At 50.2% G+C, this 20,217-nt stretch overlaps 1 protein-coding gene across 1 annotated transcript in view; it reads left to right on the top strand.

Annotated features, from left to right (window-relative positions):
* The window catches only part of Cdc5 (cell division cycle protein 21), an 88,534-nt gene that overhangs the window by 12,520 nt on the left and 55,797 nt on the right, over nt 1–20,217 (top strand). The window contains exon 6 of the mRNA XM_045742834.2: nt 1,392–1,624. Within this exon, the coding sequence (XP_045598790.1) occupies nt 1,392–1,624 (233 nt within the window). The remainder of the gene's footprint in view (nt 1–1,391; nt 1,625–20,217) is intronic.

Raw genomic sequence — 20,217 nt, 5'->3', positions numbered from 1 at the left:
CTTCCTAGATGGTAAAGTATGTAAAATGAGGATAAACTTGGATAATTATGGAAAAGAAATGAATCGTAGTGAAACACACAAGGTCATATATACTGTATATATATTGTTATACAGACGATTCCAAGTTTCTTGACTAATTTACAAAACAAATTTGATATGTTATAAGAGTGTGCGATTATGTATAAGAGAATGATGTTAAGAGTACAGTAATTGTTGTCAAGAGAAAAGGTCTTGTGTTTGGAAGGGACAGCATCAGTATAATAATTGTCAAGACAGAGAAAATGGAAGCAGGTGGTTGTTTAGTAAGCATACAGTATTAGTAGGGAGGTTGAAACTGAGAGGATGTGGGACAAGGACAGTGTAGATGCTCTGAGGGGCCCTGGCAAATTTAAAGCAGTTAAGTTTAGCATGTGTAAAAAAGCTTGTCTCAAGAGACTATTCCTTATTGTTGTGTATGCACAGTTATGTCTTGTTTAGAGAGAGAAGGGGAAATGTGTTGAAATTTCTTTATCTTCAACATAGACAAGCCATCTGTTTATCCTTATTAGATCTTAACACTTTCATGTCCCCGACGTGTGTGCCCCAGCCCACCCCAAGGTGGACCAAGTGTTTCACGTGAGCGCGCACTCACTATGTGCATACTCTTTTCAGTTTTCTCACCTAAATTTTTGTGTTACATCGTTCATTTGGGTATAAAATTGTTTGCAATAGAATTCCCTAAAGAGATATATGCATATAAGGTCAAAAAGCCTGGTGTGACACTTGCACTAAACTCAAAAATCGACCGAGCGTTTTCCTGCGTATTTGCACTAAAATGTGTGTACTCTTTACAGTTTTCTCACCTCAATTCTCATGCTACATCATTCGTTTTGGTATCAATTTGTTCTCAATAGAATTCCCTACAGGGGTATATGCATATAAGGTCCAAAAGCCCGGCGCCTCCCCTCCCTCCCTGCAGCAAAGCCGAAAGTTGGCCAAGCGTTATCCGTAGGGAGCACCCATTGGCACACCCGGAATACCTGCACACCAGTGTTTCTACTCTTTTCAGTTTGATAACATCAATTTTCGTGTTATGTCGTTCATTTTGATATCAAATTGTTTGCAATATAAAGGTGCACATTTTATAACTAGTCCCCATAATAATAATCAAACAATAATTGGAATTTTTACAAATATTTTAATTTTGAATGCAAAATGCGTCCCCGCCGGACATCTGTAAGATTATTAATAGACGCAAACTGTGTTGCCGCTGGATGAAAGTGTTAATATAATTTTTAAGTGTACTTAATGTTTTGCAAAAAAGACCAACAATTACTTTAAAAATGATATAATTGGTACAAATAAAGAGGATGATACTCTACATATTCTGTAATGTTTATGCTACATTTTAGGGCCGTGGCAGACGCAGCTGCCCGTCGTGATGCCGAGATGAAAAAGCGATCACAAGCAGTACAGAGGAACTTGCCACGTCCTCAAGAAGTGAATTCGTCTGTGTTAAGGCCCATGCACGCTGATATTCACCTCTCAGATCAACAGAAAGCAGAGGAATTAATAAAGCGTGAGATGGTGACCATGCTCCATTACGATGCCTTACACACCCCAGCTGGCCCACCAAGCCGTAAAGGTGAGACTTAATCTGGGAAATATAGGAATTTAGTCGCAACATATTACAGAATAGTAGTAACCTTAATCTGGAGAATCCAATCGTGCACATTATCATTATTATGCTGTCAAAATCACTACTCTTGAATACACATTTGATCTTCACTGACATGATACAGATTGTTCACATTTATGTATCATGCAAGTTGGCTAGTGCATGTGTAATTGAGCCCAATGGTAGAATATCAAACTACATATTTTTGTTATCATGCAGTTGATTGAAGAATTTATCCATGACTCCTTTACTGGGAACATCCCATGATTAAAAAACTATGAATGGTGTGGATACATGGTGGGTAGTGTCCTTGGTGGTGGTGTGGTGTTCGGGTATGGGGTGCGTTGGTGGTTTGTGGTGTAGTGGTAGTTGAGTGTTAGTGGGGTGGTAGTTGAGTCTTAGTGGGGGATTTTGTTGGATGTTAGTGGAGGTTTTGTTGGGCGATAGTGGGGGGATTTTGTTCATAATATGGGCATATGGTATGTACCTGCTTGATGGGGGTTCTGGGAGTTCTACTCCCCCAAGCCTGGTCTGAGGCCAGGCTTGTCTTGTGAGAGCTGGGTAATAGAGCAAGTGGTTAGTAGGGTGTGTATATGGTTGGTGGTGGCTCCAGGTGGGTGTGCTGGGCGTATGGTTGATGGTGGCTCCAGGTGGGTGTGCTGGGCATATGGTTGATGGTGGCTCCAGGTGGGTGTGCTGGGCGTATGGTTGATGGTGGCTCCAGGTGGGTGTGCTGGGCGTATGGTTGATGGTGGCTCCAGGTGGGTGTGCTGGGCTTATGGTTGATGGTGGCTCCAGGTGGGTGTGCTGGGCGTATGGTTGGTGGTGGCTCCAGGTGGGTGTGCTGGGCGTATGGTTGGTGGTGGCTCCAGGTGGGTGTGCTGGGCATATGGATGATGGTGACTCCAGGTGGGTGTGCTGGGCGTATGGTTGATGGTGGCTCCAGGTGGTTGTGCTGGGCATATGGTTGATGGTGACTCCAGGTGGGTGTGCTGGGCGTATGGTTGATGGTGGCTCCAGGTGGGTGTGCTGGGCGTATGGTTGATGGTGGCTCCAGGTGGGTGTGCTGGGCGTATGGTTGGTGGTGGCTCCAGGTGGGTGTGCTGGGCATATGGTTGATGGTGGCTCCAGGTGGGTGTGCTGGGCATATGGTTGATGGTGACTCCAGGTGGGTGTGCTGGGCGTATGGTTGATGGTGGCTCCAGGTGGGTGTGCTGGGCGTATGGTTGATGGTGACTCCAGGTGGGTGTGCTGGGCATATGGTTGATGGTGGCTCCAGGTGGGTGTGCTGGGCGTATGGTTGATGGTGGCTCCAGGTGGGTGTGCTGGGCATATGGTTGATGGTGACTCCAGGTGGGTGTGCTGGGCATATGGTTGATGGTGGCTCCAGGTGGGTGTGCTGGGCGTATGGTTGATGGTGACTCCAGGTGGGTGTGCTGGGCGTATGGTTGATGGTGGCTCCAGGTGGGTGTGCTGGGCGTATGGTTGATGGTGACTCCAGGTGGGTGTGCTGGGCATATGGTTGGTGGTGGCTCCAGGTGGGTGTGCTGGGCGTATGGTTGGTGGTGGCTCCAGGTGGGTGTGCTGGGCATATGGTTGATGGTGGCTCCAGGTGGGTGTGCTGGGCATATGGTTGATGGTGGTTAATTGGGGGTGTAAGTATGGTGACTTTTGGTGGGTCTTTGGTTGGTGGTATGGGCTGCCATTGGTGTTTAATTAAGCTACACTGCCCCCCCTTAACCCTTAAAGTGTGCATCACGTCATATGACGTGTTGGACGTTGTTCCAGTCAACTGCGCATCACGTCATATGACGTGTTGGAGTACTACGCAAGATTTAAACGGCCCGAGGATGGGGTTCACCACACCTTCATCAGGGCTCTTGTAAACAGACACCAATTTAAAAAAAAATCGTGGCCCAAACTCCCGGGTGTTATTGGCCTCAGTATTGAGTGAGCAACCAAGCCTGACGCACACAGCATGAGCTAACAGCACTGCTGTTCAGCTTGTGACCACAGCATCGGCTAAAAATGCCAAAATATACTTGTTCATGCTATTATGTAGCGATGATATTATTACAGAAGACCCCTGACTGATAAAACTGACCAGGGTTCTGATAATAGCAGGATTGTGGTGATATTTAGCGCTGTGCGCCATGGAGGAGGGAGGGTGGTGGCGATGTCTTCTGACTGTGTGTGGCCATCTTTTATTGACTGCACTCACCATACCAGCTTAGTGGTTCGCTATGGTGAACACAAATGTAGATACAGGCATACCTCAGTTTAAGAGTTTAATTGGTTCCTGGAGACGCCTCGTATTCCGAAAACTTGTATTCCGAAGCTAATTTCCCCATAAGAAATAAAGGGAAATGAATTAATCCGTTCCTGACTACCCCAAAAACCCCACATCAAACTAAATTTTTATACCTAATTCATCTAAATAAACCTACAAAACTATGTTAAAGTTATTACTTACCTTGCTGTTGAATGCTGTAGGCGTATGGAAGATGGTGAGGAGGGGGGAGGAGGAGAGGAGTTACTGTTTGGAAGGGGAGTCCCCTTCCATTATCACATCAGGCAGTGAGGACCTTTCTGGTGTGCTCTCCCTGGGACGTTTTATCTGAGTGCCACTAGGTCCTGGTTGAGGCTCACTGCTCGATTTCCTCACCACAAATCTGTCCATGGAAGCTTGCTTTTCCCTTCTTCGCAAGCTCTCTGTAGTAAGGCATCACGTTGTCATTGAAAAGATTAAGACAACGGCCTACTACAGCTTTCTCTGGGTGAGTCTTTTCAACAATTGTTTGAGTCTCTTCCCACATCTGACACACCTTCTTAATTACTGCAGAAGGGACATTCGCTGGTGCTGCTGCCACCTCCTCCTCCACTGCAGAATCATCCGCTGCTGCGTTGGCTTGCTGTTCCTGTTGAAGGGCTAGGAGTTCTTCGGTGGTCAGTTCTTCGTTGTGTTCTTCCACCAACTCCTCCACATCACCACCATCCAATTCCAAGCCCATTTGCTGGCCTAGACTAACAATTTCCTCAACAATAGGCGCATCATTTATAGGCTCAAACCCCTCAAAGTCTAGTTCTCTCACACATTCAGGCCACAATTTTCTCCAGCCAGAGATCAGGGTTCTTTGAGTCACTTCTTGCCAGGCTTTGTCAACGAGTTTTAAAGCACTACAAATGTTAAAATGCTGTTTCCAGAACTCTTTGAGGGTGAGGTTTGTGGCTTCAGTCACTTCAAAACATTTCCGGAAAAGTGCCCTTTCATAAAGTTTCTTAAAATTCGCTATGATTTTCTGGTCCATAGGCTGAATTAGAGGAGTGGTGTTAGGAGGAAGGAATTTAACTGTGAGGAATTTATTGTATCTGGGCAACAAATCATCTTTCAAGCCTGGAGGATGAGCAGGAGCATTGCCGAGGAGAAGCACGGCTTTGAGTGGCAAATGTTTCTCCTGCAGATATTTTTCTATGGCAGGGCACACCACTTCATTCACCCACTCCGAAAAAATAAGCCTAGTCACCCATGCTTTTTTATTAGACTTCCACATCACACACAAATGGGTTTTCTGCATTTTATACTGTTTGAAAACCCTTGGATTTTCAGAATGATACACTAACAAGGGTTTAATTTTCAAATCGCTACTCGCATTTGAACACAGCACAAGCGTAAACCTATCTTTCATAGGCTTGTGTCCAGGCAAGGATTTTTCCTCCTTGGTAATGTATGTCCTCTTAGGCATTCTTTTCCAAAACAGTCCTGTTTCGTCACAATTAAACACTTGTTGCGGTAGGTATCCCTCAGCCTCTGCAAACTCTTTAAATTCCTCAATAAATTGTCCAGCGGCTGGTTTGTCTGAGCTGGCTGCCTCCCCATACCTTGTAACACTATGGATACCACTTCTTCTAAATTTTTCAAACCAGCCCCTGCTTGCCTTAAACTCTTTCGTATCTGCATCACTCGTTGCAGGGGTATTCTTTGGAAGGTCTTCGTGCAACACCCTGGCTTTCTCACAAATAATGGCCTCCGAAACACTATCACCCCTTAACTCCTTGTCATGTATCCAAATTAATAACAACTTTTCCACTTCTTCAAGTATTTGTGGTCTTTGTTTCGTTATTGTTCTTACTCCTTTTGCCACTTTAGCACTCATAATCTCATTTTTCTTCTTAAGTATAGTGCATATTGTTGATGTGGCTTTGTTGTACTGCCTACAAAGTTCAACAACACGTGTACCGTTCTCATGCTTCCGAATGATCTCTTGTTTCTCCTCTATTGTCATCCTCACATGGGCTTTCTGGCCTTTATCCTTACCACTGGCTTTCTTGGGACCCATGGTGAGATATTTAATAACAAATTGTACAGTATAGTCAAATCACCAAAAATCCAACAAAACACTGAAAATCCGCGAGAAGAATTGATGTGGGGTAATCACTGAGCGCGAGACAATGGTAAACTGAGGGGAGGAGGGGCGACGATCGCCGAACCACCACGCGCTAGGTCGGCCTGTACGTGTATCAACAAACTCGTGTCCCGAGGTAACCCTCGCGTTCTGAGACATATTTTTCGAGGAAATCCTGCTCGTCTTCCGAAAAACTCGCATACAGGGACACTCGCATTCCGAGGTACCACTGTACTTATATATAACGTGTGTATAGAGGGTATAAACAGCAAGAGAAGGTTGGGAGCCGCCATTCTGGTGAGGGCGGTGGCGTAGTCTGCACGACGCAACCGTGCAGACGACGGTGTTGTTTACTGGTTACCACGATGGTCTTTGGGCACCATACCAGTTTATTTGTACAAGTATGGTGAATAAAACAGGTAGATATTTATATATAAGGTGTGTATATAGCGTAATAACACCACACAGTATTGTTGGAGGAGAAATATTAGTGCGTCTGGCCTTGAGGGCGGCAGCCATCAGCTGACTGTGTGAGGTCCTACATCTTTGTGCCTTTACACACCATACAAGCTTAGATGTACAGTTATGGTACAGTTATGGGGTCCTTGTGGGTGTGAGAGGTGAAGGGCCACGCGGTGCGAGCTCCGCGGAAAACAATATATATCTAGGGACATTTCAGTGGTACAGGAACTAAACACAGTCAGATAACTTTTAAAGTGTGTCTCAACATATTAACCAATATATCATAGTGATTACCATCCGACCATTTGTGTTCAAGAAAAAAATAAGTGAAATTCGTGTGTAGTCAAGACCTGCCCTCGTGGTGCCAGGAGGCCTTAGGCGATAGTTGCCAAGTCGTCAATAAATCACATCTCTCGCTATTGAAACATCAAGTAATCAGTGCCCATAGTGCTAAGCTCTCTATGCAAAACCTGTGTCTATTATAACAAAAATTAATATAACATATTTTAATATCAAGTGAAAAATTATACACAAAATAAGTCCGTTGTGTGTATGTAAACAAGGGCCACTTGGAGGTAGGCCCACCCCAGTACCCTCTTGTGTGTTTTCTTTCAAATAGTGTAACGTACTCAGGTAACTAGTGCCCAGACACAGAAACTAGACGCCTCCGCTGTAAGGTAACTAGTGGGAAAATGCAAGTAATGTAATCTAACAAGTGAACAAAACAAATTAAGAGTGCGACACGTGGTAGCAACACTGGCCGTCCATACAGCCTCCTCCAGGCCTGTCTCAAGTTGGTAAACACCACAGTCAGCACCCGCGGTCAGCACCCGCGGTCAGCACCCGCGGTCAACACCCGCGGTCAACACCCGCGGTCAACACCCGCGGTCAACACCCGCGGTCAACACCCGCGGTCAACACCCACGGTCAACACCCACGGTCAGCACCCACGGTCAACACCCACGGTCAACACCTGCGGTCAACACCCACACACCCACGGCCAGCACCCACGGTCAGCACCCACGGTCAACACCCACGGTCAGCACCCACGGTCAACACCCGCGGTCAACACCCGCGGTCAACACCCGCGGTCAACCCCCCCACCTTGTAAGACCTTGTAAGACCATCACCACTGAACAGAAGTGTCCAAAAATGGCTTTGATAAAAACGTGCATAGAATGCAACATGAAGGTAGATTACCAACAGAGCTTTCAATGCCAACTCTGTTCAGCAGCCATACACAAAAAATGTGCCAACATGACTAACAATTCAAGGAGAAATGGTCCCAGTGACCACTCTGTGTACTGGCTCTGCAAAAAGGATGATGTAACTTTTTTGAAATTGATGGAAATCCTGGATAAAACTCCCGCCGAAAACAGAGAATTACTAATTAATGCCTGCATAGCAATTTCTAATGTCTTCAAACAAACTGTACATGACACCAAGGTACAACCAGCTGTGGCACAGAGCTCGGTGGCAGCGGCGCCTGAGCAGGGCGCGGAGTCGGGGATGCCTGAGCAGGGCGCGGAGTCGGGGATGCCTGAGCAGGGCGCGGAGTCGGGGACGCCTGAGCGGAGCGCGGAGTCGGGGACGCCTGAGCGGAGCGCGGAGTCGGGGACGCCTGAGCGGAGCGCGGAGTCGGGGACGCCTGAGCGGGGCGCGGAGTCGAGGACACCTGAGCGGGGCGCGGAGTCGGGGACGCCTGAGCGGGGCGCGGAGTCGGGGACGCCTGAGCGGGGCGCGGAGTCGGGGACGCCTGAGCGGGGCGCGGAGTCGGGGACGCCTGAGCGGGGCGCGGAGTCGGGGACGCCTGAGCGGGGCGCGGAGTCGGGGACGCCTGAGCGGGGCGCGGAGTCGGGGACGCCTGAGCGGGGCGCGGAGTCGGGGACGCCTGAGCGGGGCGCGGAGTCGGGGACGCCTGAGCGGGGCGCGGAGTCGGGGACGCCTGAGCGGGGCGCGGAGTCGGGGACGCCTGAGCGGGGCGCGGAGTCGGGGACGCCTGAGCGGGGCGCGGAGTCGGGGACGCCTGAGCGGGGCGCGGAGTCGGGGACGCCTGAGCGGGGCGCGGAGTCGGGGACGCCTGAGCGGGGCGCGGAGTCGGGGACGCCTGAGCGGGGCGCGGAGTCGGGGACGCCTGAGCGGGGCGCGGAGTCGGGGACGCCTGAGCGGGGCGCGGAGTCGGGGACGCCTGAGCGGGGCGCGGAGTCGGGGACGCCTGAGCGGGGCGCGGAGTCGGGGACGCCTGAGCGGGGCGCGGAGTCGGGGACGCCTGAGCGGGGCGCGGAGTCGGGGACGCCTGAGCGGGGCGCGGAGTCGGGGACGCCTGAGCGGGGCGCGGAGTCGGGGACGCCTGAGCGGGGCGCGGAGTCGGGGACGCCTGAGCGGGGCGCGGAGTCGGGGACGCCTGAGCGGGGCGCGGAGTCGGGGACGCCTGAGCGGGGCGCGGAGTCGGGGACGCCTGAGCGGGGCGCGGAGTCGGGGACGCCTGAGCGGGGCGCGGAGTCGGGGACGCCTGAGCGGGGCGCGGAGTCGGGGACGCCTGAGCGGGGCGCGGAGTCGGGGACGCCTGAGCGGGGCGCGGAGTCGGGGACGCCTGAGCGGGGCGCGGAGTCGGGGACGCCTGAGCGGGGCGCGGAGTCGGGGACGCCTGAGCGGGGCGCGGAGTCGGGGACGCCTGAGCGGGGCGCGGAGTCGGGGACGCCTGAGCGGGGCGCGGATCGGGGACGCCTGAGCGGGGCGCGGAGTCGGGGACGCCTGAGCAGGGCGCGGAGTCGGGGACCCCTGGGCGGAGCGCGGTGTCACGGGCCCCGGAGCAGAGCGCGGTGGCACAGGCCCCGGAGCAGAGCGCGGTGGCACAGGCCCCGGAGCAGAGCGCGGTGTCACAGGCACAGGAGCAGGGCACAGTGTCGGGGACGCCACAGCAGAGTGCGGTCCCTGGCAAAGGGAAACCAACAATACAAGGCCCCAAAATCTGCTGGTATTACAAATGGGCTACCTGTAAGCATGGGGAATCGGGAAGAATAAATGGAACATGGACATACGATCACCCTAGAAAGTGCAGGAACCTCCTCAATACAGGTAAATGTACCAAAAGCTGTGAATTCTTTCACCCAGAAATTTGCAAGAACTCTTTGGACAGGAAAGAGTGCTTCAATGCTGAATGTCCAGCTTTTCATATAAGAGGTACCAGGCGAATAAAACCGACAGACTACCACTATGAAAACAGCCACTACTCCATCAACCGGGATAATTTTTTAGCAAGAGGAGGAGGAGAAGAATGGCTAAAAATGACCAGACTCTACCACCAACTCGGTCAAATGCTAGAGAGGACGCAAACACAGTGGCCTCCTTACCAGAGCCTCAGATATTAACACCAAGTAAAGCATCCAGCACTTCCACTAACACGATAACATCATTTATATTTGCCAACATCCAGGGTATAAAAACACGCAAATCCAGCAAAGTTCACTTTATAGATGGTCTTCTTCATGAGGCAAATGCAGTGTTTGCAGCCCTAACGGAAACTCACACAAAGAACTACCTTGATGGTGAAATATGGATCTCAGAATACAATCTCTTCAGATGTGATAGGAAACACCGGCTTCAGGGTGGGGTCAGCCTTTACATCAAAGACACACTCATCTGTACTGAGCTGCTAAACACCTCAAATGATATGGTGGAAGTGCTGATAGTCAAAATAGAGATCCTAAATGTAGTTGTTGTCCTTGTATATAAGTCGCCGGAGGCAAACCCTCAGCAGTTTAACCCTTAACATGCTCGGGGTTTAATATCCTGTCATCCCCACAGACGCATGTCATTTTGAAAAAAAAAAAATTATTTTTTCTTCCTAACCTGTTAATTTGTGTTCACTGATCACGGGAAAAATAATAAAAAAATCGTAAGTGGCATATATTGCCCGCTATAGGGCAATCTTGCCGCTCTTTGTATGCTCGGGTGTTCTGTCTCCCTTGTTCGCCTTAGAGTAAGGGGCAGTGTTTGCACTGGTGGGGCGCGGGGTACTGTGCAGCTTGTCTTTACCAATCATAGCAGCCGGCTCTGTTCCGCTTGGGTACGCTGTCCTCTTGCGGGGTTTTCTTTTTCTTTTGTTTATATACCTGGTGGGGGGGTCTGCCTTCGTTCTTGCCCCTTGTGTCCCTTGTGTTCTGAGTATTTCTGGTGGTACCCCCTGCTAGGTCCCCGTGAGTGTACACGTCCCGGTGGTTCAGCTCTTAGAAAGTTGTTTGGTAGCTTGGGTGCCGGTTAGCAGTACCCTGCCTGGGATTACCTGAGCGCGAGTCCTCTTAAAGTAAACGCTCGGGACCCTGGGAAACCCCTGGGGGCGCGTGGGTCCGATGGATGTGACCCCAGAGCCCCCCCTCGCTTCCAGCGAGTTTGAGGGTTGCTCTCACCTTTTGTCTCTGGGTGACTCTCTGTTTTGCCTCCGTCTGCTGCCTGTGGGGTCGGTGACACCTTCGACCCGGTGTCCTGCGAGTTTGGTTGCTCGTTGTGGCTCAGTTACCCAGTTGTGCTAACAAAGCGGGTGCGGGCAGCAGGGGCGTTGCACTTGAGCCTTGGTGGTGGCAACGTTCTCGTGGTTTCCTCCCCGGGAGCCCCGGGGCTGCCCCGTTGTAGTTCGTTTTGGGACTTGGGGGTGTTGGTTGCTTCGGTTCCATCCACGCCCCCTTGTCTTTCCCCTGGTTCACCCTTCCTGCCTGCATCTGGTTCCTTACCGTCTGTAGGTTCAGGGCGGGGTGTTTGGTGGTGTTGAGACTCGGGCAGTCTCGGGGAATTCCCCTTCCGGGGTAGTGACGGGGGCATTTGGGCCTGTTCCTCCAGCCGTGTTGTATGAGTCTGCCAGTGGGCTCCCTTCCTTAGTGTTTTCACAGCTGCCCCGGTTTTCTGGTACGGCCGGGGCTTTGGGGGAACGGCTCGGCCCCGGGGCCTGTCGTGTAGGTTCCCGGGGCTGGGGAGGGGCTGACTTGGGGGGGCCTTGGCCCCGTTAGACCCCGTGGGGGTTTTTATCCCCCTCTAGGCGGGGCTTGTGGTTATGCGGAGTGGGGTCTTTCCTCCCCACTCGCCGTACGTGCTGTTGGACGTCGGCCCCTCCCCGGGCTCAGTTCCTTGGCCTTTGAGTCGGTTGGTTCCGTCCTGTGGGTGGATGTTTCCTCCCCCGCTTTTTGGGACGGTGTTTTTGTCATGTTTCCCCGTTCGATGGGGTTCTGCGTGACTTCTGATCTCGGGTGCGCCTGCGCCTTCGTGTGCCTTCGGGACTAGTGTTGGCTTCTGTGTTCTCGAGGGTACGGGAAGGTTTTTCGCTACTTCCCGCATTATTGGAACGTCTGTCGGCTCCTAGTACTTGTCGCCCTGTTGGGCTACTTGTCGCCCTGTTGGGCTACTTGTCGCCCTGTTGGGCTACTTGTCGCCCTGTTGGGCTACTTGTCGCCCTGTTGGGCTACTTGTCGCCCTGTTGGGCTACTTGTCGCCCGGTTGGGCTACTTGTCGCCCGGTTGGGCTACTTGTCGCCCGGTTGGGTTCCTTTTTTTTTGGGCTCTTTGCTTCTTTGGCCGGTTTTATTGTTCCTGCTTCCTCTTTTGGCTCCTTTTCTCGTGCAATAGTCCTGGCTGGCGCCTTCCCGCAGGGAGGGTGTGCGGTTCGGCCAGCGTGTTATGCGCATGCGCCGTGGAGTTTGTTTTGGTCTGGGCAGTGTTTCAGTGCTGGGGTTTTGCGCCCTTTTTGCTACAGTGCTTCGCCTCTCGTTCTTCTCCCTGGCTGCGGTATGTGCCCTTTCGCGCCGGGGGTGTCCTGGTTCCCAGTTGTGGGGAGGACACCGCGGTTTTCCCTGTGTCATGGGTGTGGACCGCCTCCTTCGCCTCTCCCTGTTCTCCTGCGGGTCCGGCAGGGTCCGGCTCTGGCGTCTTCACCTGACGGTGCTCCCAAGTTCTTCTGGGCACGGTTGAGTCGTGTCAAGTTCGAGCCACCATTCGCCAGGTGAGTTTCAGCGGTCTGGCGTCTTTTGGCCGGGCGCTGGATGCGGCGGTGTTTATATACCTGTCTTTATTTAGGTATATTTTTGTACGACTGAGACCGTTCGCACACCAGTCCCTTTATCACCCCTTCCTGTCCCCCTCATGTGCATGTCCAACCCATGCTGGAGTCATTCAGGGGACCCTCCTTTTTTAATGTTGTGAGGTGTGGGGGTTGTAGGGTTGGTTCTGTACTCACCTGGTGAGGCTCCTGGCTGTGCTTGCAGGATTTGAGCTCTGGCTCTTGGGTCCCGCCTATCTGGTAGAACTTGCGGGATAGTACCAGTGGAGTGCAGTGGTGCTATTGGCACTTTTGGGGAACACTGTATTACCATCAGTGGTCTGTGCTTGTTACACGACCTACTTGCGAGCATAAGCCTTCTTGCTGGTTCGTCCGTGGACTTCCAGGGCGCACTGGCCTGTTTTCGTATGGCTGTTCCGGCCCGTCCTGGTTGTGGGGGTATGTGGGCCGGTGGACTGCTCCTAGCAGCTGCCTGGTGGGCCATCCTCTGGCCGGTCTGGCCTGACCTTGGGCCGGGCTTGAGGTGTAAAAGAGCTCCCAGTACCTCATCCAGCAGGTATCGAGCGGGGTTTCTCCGCCGTCGGTCGCCTGGTGCAGGTTTCTGGGCCTGCAGGGTTTTGTCGTGTCTCCGTTGGCCCTGTCTGGGGTCTGCCTGCTCCGTTCTCTGCCTTTGCAGAGGGGAGTTGCTATTTACATGTTGCATGTTGCAGTGGTGCCTGTTGCTGCTGCTGCACGTGTGCATTGGTACCGTGTTTCACGGTGGCGTGTCCTTGTTCCTGTGTCCGGTTGTGGAGTGGCACTTTGCTGCCGTTTTGCCGTTTTGTGCCTGGGGATTGCGTGGGGTTTTTGTCCCTGCCTGATTGTCCACCCCTGGTTGTTCTCCTGGTTTTTTTTTTTTTTTGTGCTTCTGCTCTTTCTTCCTGCCTCCTCTGCAGCAGGGATGTTCTGCGTGTGTTCTTAGGCGTTGGTCAGCCTGTGTCCTGTGATGTGCTTCTTTGTCTCGGTCTGTTGCAGTTGTTCGTGCTCCTTGGTTCGGGTCCTGTTCTGGCGGCAACCCTTCCGCCTTCTTTGGTTTTCCTAGCTTGCCCTGCCGGTTGTTGTTTTTTTGTTTTTTTGGGGGGTTCTTGCGATGTCTTGCGTCGGACCCGTCGTTTCTGAACTCCTGGCGGGCTTGCATGCTTCGGGGAGTTTTTCTGTTCGGCAGACGTTCCATCTCCTTGTGCCGCCTGGGTTTCGGTGGTCGCGCCCGAGATCTTCTCGCGGCTCCGCCTTTTTCCTGGGCTCGGGGGGGCCTTGTCGGGGCTGCTTATGTTCTGCCTCGTGGTCTCGCCTCCGGTTGGTGGTCGGGTGGCTTCGTGGTAGGTGTCCCACCTGCGTGCTTCTCTTGGCGGCAGTATGGGGTATTTTGGCGGTCCTTCCTTTTCCTGTCCCTTCTTAGGTGGTTCCTCTTGTTAGCTTGGTTTACTCTCGGCTTGGTTTTCTAGTGGGGGTTGGGGGCCGTCGTCTTGCCACATACTGTCGCCTCTTTTCGTGCGGCGCAGGCGGAGCCGCTTCAGCTTGCTTTCGGTCTTGGTGTTGCTTCTGCACCGTTAGTCAGCTGTCTTGTGCGTCATTTCACCCCCGGCCTGTTCGTGCGCCGCTTGCACCATCCTGGTCTCTGGTCAGCGTGCTCTGTCTTCTCCTCGGTTGGTAGTGCCCCTTCGGTTCCGGTGTGTTTTTTTCGTCGGCTCTTTCCTTTGGGCCTTTGCCTCTGGGGGTCGGTTCGCTGAGTTTTCTTGCTCCTTCGGTTTTAGCGTTTTGGTTGTTTGATGGCAGCAGTCTCCATCTTTTCTGGCGCGGGGTGGGGCTGCTGCATTCTGGAGGGGTCCAGGGTTTGTTGGTGCTTCGTTGGTCGGGCCGGGGGTGTGTCGTTTTTGTGTTCAGTGGCGGCCCTCCGCTGTTGTTTGCGTGCCACGGCGTTTGGGTCCGGAGCGCGTTTTGCGTTGATCCGGTTCTGTTCTTCCCGGTTCGCGGGTGATGGTGTCCCGGGTGGTCAGCCGTGTTCTTGCGGCTACGCTGCCTGTGTTCTTCCCCCATGCCTGTGGCGTTCGTGGCTTCGCTGCTCTCGCTGCTGTCTGGGCGACGTGGCCTTGCAGTCTTTCGGGCATGGATTTTTGGTGTTCGTGCAGGGGCCTTGCTGCGCGTGGTTCTCGTGTTGTTCCCGGGATTTTCGGGGCTGTGGCGCCTTGGGTTGGTGTTTGCTGCCGGTTGTCTCGCCTCCTTGGGGGGTGCGTGGTGTCCGCCTCCCGGTTTTGTCCCTTTGACCTTCCTCTGTGGGTAGTTAGCTCCGGGGAGCCGACGGGGCTCCCCCCAGAAAACCAGCGTTGAATGTAATGAAACGCCATTTTCTGGGTGAGACCCGGCGGCTCCCCGGCAACCCTCCCTCCCTCCGGTCGGCGTTTTTCGCGTGTTTTGGCATCCAGCCTCAGAACTGATGGGTGGATAGCCGGCGTGGGAGGTCTGGGGCTCCCCCTTCCCCCCTCCCGGGGAGGGGGGAGCTGCGCAGACAGCGGCGCGGTGACGTATGACGTCATACTAGTTTCCTTGTTTTCTGTTGAAGAGTTCTATTCACTAGTTCGGCTTAGGTAGCAATTTTCACCAGAATAGGGGTTTGTTTTGGAATGCTTACCTTTCTGGATGCTTGACCCGGTCGATGGCAGACATAGAATGCTTCCAACCACACGGGGGTTTCTATAGGCCATTGCTCCCCTTGCCTCTCTGAGGGGGCCAGGTTCTGGCTCGTGGTCCCCGGTAGGCCCTAGAACTCCATACACATGACTGATGCCAAAGTCTGACATTAGCATATCAGCCGGTAAAGCTCCGGGGAGCCGCCGGGTCTCACCCAGAAAATGGCGTTTCATTACATTCAACGCTGGTTTTTTGCTGTAATATTATTCAATAGTGTGTAGTTTGATATATTTATATAATAAAATGAGTGAATCATCGCTGTACTCAAAAATATGGTGTGCATATTGTTGATTCAATTATGTTCATCAAACAGTGAACAAATACTTTGTCGGTTATTACATTATAAGCACAGGTTATATATAAGTATCTGCAAGTTTTGTTCACTATAACGAACCACTAAGTAGCTATTATGAGTCAAAAAGTAACGAGGAGTGACCGCCGTTTACCAGCCAGCCACTCCCGCCCTCCCTCCAGTCATCTGACTCACCCACATTCTCCTCCCACAATAATGTTTTGCTATAATTCACTATATACAGATGTTATATATAAGTATCTACATGTTTTGTTCACCATAACTGTACATCTAAGCTTGTATGGTGAGTACATAAAGGCACAAAGATGTGGCTACTCACACAGTCAGCTGATCGGCGGCCGCCCTCAAGGCCAGACTCACTAATATTTCTCCTCCAACAATACTGTGTGGTGTTATTACGCTATATACACACATTATATATAAATATCTAGCTGTTTTATTCACCATACTTGTACAAATAAACTGGTATGGTGCCCAAAGACCATCGTGGTAACCAGTAAACAACACCGTCATCTGCACGGTGGCGTCGTGCAGACGACGCCACCGCCCTCACCAAAATGGCGGCTCCAAACCTTCTCTTGCTGTTTATACCCTCTATACACATGTTATATATATAAGTATCTACATTTGTGTTCACCATAGCGAACCACTAAGCTGGTATGGTAAGTGCAGTCAATAAAAGGTGGCCACACACAGTCAAAAGACATTGCCACCACCCTCCCTCCCACAGCATTACTCCTCCCTCCATGGCGCACAGCACTAAATATCACCACAATCCTGCTATTATCAGAACCCTGGTCAGTTTTATCACAGTCAGGGGTCTTCTGTAATAATATCATCGCTACATAATAGCATGAACAAGTATAATTTGGCATTTTTAGGCGATGCTGTGGTCGCAAGCTGAACAGCAGTGCTGCTAGCTCATGCTGCGTGCGTCAGGCTTGGTTGCTCACTCAATACTGAGGCCAATAACACCCGGGAGTTTGGCCCACGATTTTTTTTTTAAATGGCGTCTGTTTACAAGAGCCCTGATGAAGGTGTGGTTAACTCCGTGTATCCGCGGGCTGTTTAAATCTTGCGTAGTACTCCAACATCTTGATATGACGTGATGCGCAGTTGACTGGAACAACGTCCAGCACGTCATATGACGTGATGCGCACTTTAAGGGTTAAAGACCAACTAATGAAAATAGAGCACTGCTTGGAAAACCTCACAAATCCAGCTCCGAACATCATCCTGCTTGGGGACTTCAACCTACGGCACCTGAAATGGAAGCACCTGGCTAATACAATAATATCAGAAAGAATACCAGGAAGTAGCCTAAATGAACAGGCACATGCGAATGACCTGCTACGGATGTGCGATAAGTTTGCCTTAAACCAGCAAATAGTAGAACCAACTAGGAAGGAGAACACGCTGGACCTCATTTTCACTAATAATGATGAGTTGATCGGGAACATAATGATTACAAATACCTGTTACTCAGATCACAACTTAATTGAAGTTCTGACAACCATGGGTGAATGGACCTTCAAAACCAGTCCAGATTCCCGGTGGAGGAGATTTCAGCAAATTCAACTTCAATAATAAACAGATAAACTGGGAGCAAATAAACCAGGATTTCACAGAAATAAACTGGAAAGAACAGCTAGAAAATGCAAACCTGAACCAGTGCCTGGAAAAAATAAGCTCAGTAGCACTAGAAATATGTTCAAACCGCATACCTCTAAGAAAAGAGAGAAAGAGATGCAGATTGGAACGGGAACGTCGTTCCCTATATAGGCGAAGAAAACGAATCGCGGAACAACTTGAGAGTCGCACCCTATCTCAAGAACGGCGAAGAAGGTTAGGTAGAGAAATAGAAACAATTGAACTCAAGCTACAAGAATCATACAAAACCCAGGAAAGGCAAAGAGAGCAAAAGGCCATCAGTGAAATAGAGAGAAATCCGAAATATTTTTTCTCCTATGCAAAATCAAGATCAAAAACCACATCTAGTATCGGGCCCCTGCGAAAGGGAGATGGAACTTTCACTGATGACAACAAAGAAATGAGCGAGTTACTGAGGAAGCAGTATGACTGTTTTCAGCGAGCCATTAAATGCACTAAAGATTGATAACCCAAATGAATTTTTCATGGATATGATACCAACATCAAATCATATATCAGACGTCGCCCTATCCCCACTAGATTTTGAAGAAGCCATAAACAGTATGCCTATGCATTCTGCACCAGGCCCGGATTCTTGGAACTCCATATTCATCAAGAACTGTAAAAAACCACTATCGCAGGCCCTTCACTTTCTGTGGAGACAAAGCCTAGATGCTGGCGTTATCCCTGACATACTAAAAACAGCAGAGATAGCACCACTCCATAAAGGAGGAAATAAGGCAGAGGCAAAAAATTACAGACCGATAGCACTAACATCGCACATCATAAAAATTTTTGAGAGAGTGCTAAGAAGTATGATCACAAAATACATGGAATCACAGCACCTCCATAACCCCGGACAACATGGTTTCAGAACAGGGCGCTCTTGCCTGTCGCAGTTGCTGGACCACTATGATATGGCATTAGATGCTATGGAAGACAAACAAAATGCTGATGTAATTTACACAGATTTCGCAAAAGCCTTTGATAAATGTGACCATGGTGTTATTGCACATAAAATGCATTCAAAAGGAATTACCGGGAAAATAGGCAGATGGATCTACAATTTCCTGACTAACAGAACCCAATGTGTAATAGTCAACAAAATAAAATCCAGCCCATCAACCGTGAAGAGCTCAGTCCCCCAGGGTACTGTGCTTGCTCCAGTACTTTTTCTCATCCTCATATCGGACATAGACCAGAACACAACCTATAGCACTGTATCATCCTTTGCAGATGACACTAGGATTTTCATGAGAGTTGGCAACATAGAGGACACGGCAAACCTCCAATCAGATGTAGATCAGGTCTTTCTATGGGCTACAGAAAATAATATGGTGTTTAACGAGGATAAGTTCCAGCTCATGCGCTACGGAAAAATTGAAAATATAAAAACAGAAACCACGTACAAAACTCAGGCAAATCATAACATAGAACGAAAAGGCAATGTAAAGGATCTGGGTGTACTCATGTCGGAAGACCTTACCTTTAAAGAACACAATAAAGTAGCCGTCACAACTGCAAGAAAAATGACAGGTTGGATAACAAGAACTTTCCACACTAGAGATGCTATACCGATGATGATACTTTTCAAAACGCTTGTGCTCTCTAGAGTGGAGTACTGCTGCACAATGACAGCCCCTTTCAAAGCTGGAGAAATTGCTGACCTGGAGAGCGTGCAGAGATCCTTTACTGCTAGAATCCACTCAGTAAAACATCTAAATTACTGGGACCGACTAAAGAGCCTAAATCTGTACTCCCTTGAGCGCAGGCGGGAGAGATACATAATACAGTAATTTACACGTGGAAAATAATTGAGGGGCTGGTCCCAAACCTGCACACAGAAATAACATCACATGAGACCAGGAGGCATGGCAGGATGAGCAGAATACCCCCGTTGAAAAGCAGAGGTGCAACAGGTACTCTGAGAGAGAACTCTATCAACATCAGAGGCCCAAGACTGTTCAACACGCTTCCACTACACATAAGGGGCATAACTGGCCGACCCCTCACAGTGTTCAAGAGAGAACTGGATAAGCACCTCCAAAGGATACCTGATCAACCAGGCTGTGACTCATACGTCAGGCTGCGAGCAGTCGCATCTAACAGCCTGGTTGATCAGTCCAGCAACCAGGAGGCCTGGTCGACGACCGAGCCGCGGGGACACTAAGCCCCGGAAGCACCTCAAGGTAACCTCAAGGTAAGGTATGGTGAACAAAACATGTAAATACTTATATATAACGTCTGTATATAAGATATATAGTGTAATAACACCACACAGTATTGTTGGAGGAGAAATATTAGTGCGTCTGGCCTTGAGGGCGGCAACCATCAGCTGACTGTGTGAGGTCCTACGTCTTTGTGCCTTTACTCATCATACAAGCTTAGATGTACAGTTATGGTCAACAAAACATGTAGATAGTTATATATAACGTCTGTATATAGTGAATTATAGCAAAAACAGTATTGTGGGAGGAGAATGTGGGTGAGTCAGATGACTTGAGGGAGGGCGGGATAGTGGCTGGCTGGTAAACGGCGGTCACTCCTCGTTACTTTTTGACTCATAATAGCTACTTAGTGGTTCGTTATAGTGAACAAAACATGCAGATACTTATATATAACCTGTGCTTATAGTGTAATAACTGACAAAGTATTTGTTCACTGATTGATGAACATAATTGAATCAACAATATGCACACCATATTTTTGAGTACAGCGATGATTCACTCATTTTATTATATAAATATATCAAACTACACACTATTGAATAATATTACAGCAAAAAACTATGAAAAATCAATCAGAGACATTGAAATAATTAGGTAATTATTTCTTTGTGTCAACTCCGGCCTAACAGCTGGCGAGAAAAGACCGCCGCCTGGGACACGCTGAGTCAGCGCCTATTTTTTGCCGGACTTCCCCGCCCTATAGCAGGCAATATATGCCACTTACGATTTTTT

Source organism: Procambarus clarkii, chromosome 11, assembly GCF_040958095.1.
Source record: "Procambarus clarkii isolate CNS0578487 chromosome 11, FALCON_Pclarkii_2.0, whole genome shotgun sequence".
In the NCBI taxonomy this organism is placed as follows: Eukaryota; Metazoa; Arthropoda; class Malacostraca; order Decapoda; family Cambaridae; genus Procambarus; species Procambarus clarkii.
The sequence above is the reverse complement of the archived record's forward strand: the minus strand, read 5'-3'. Positions and strand labels throughout refer to the sequence as shown.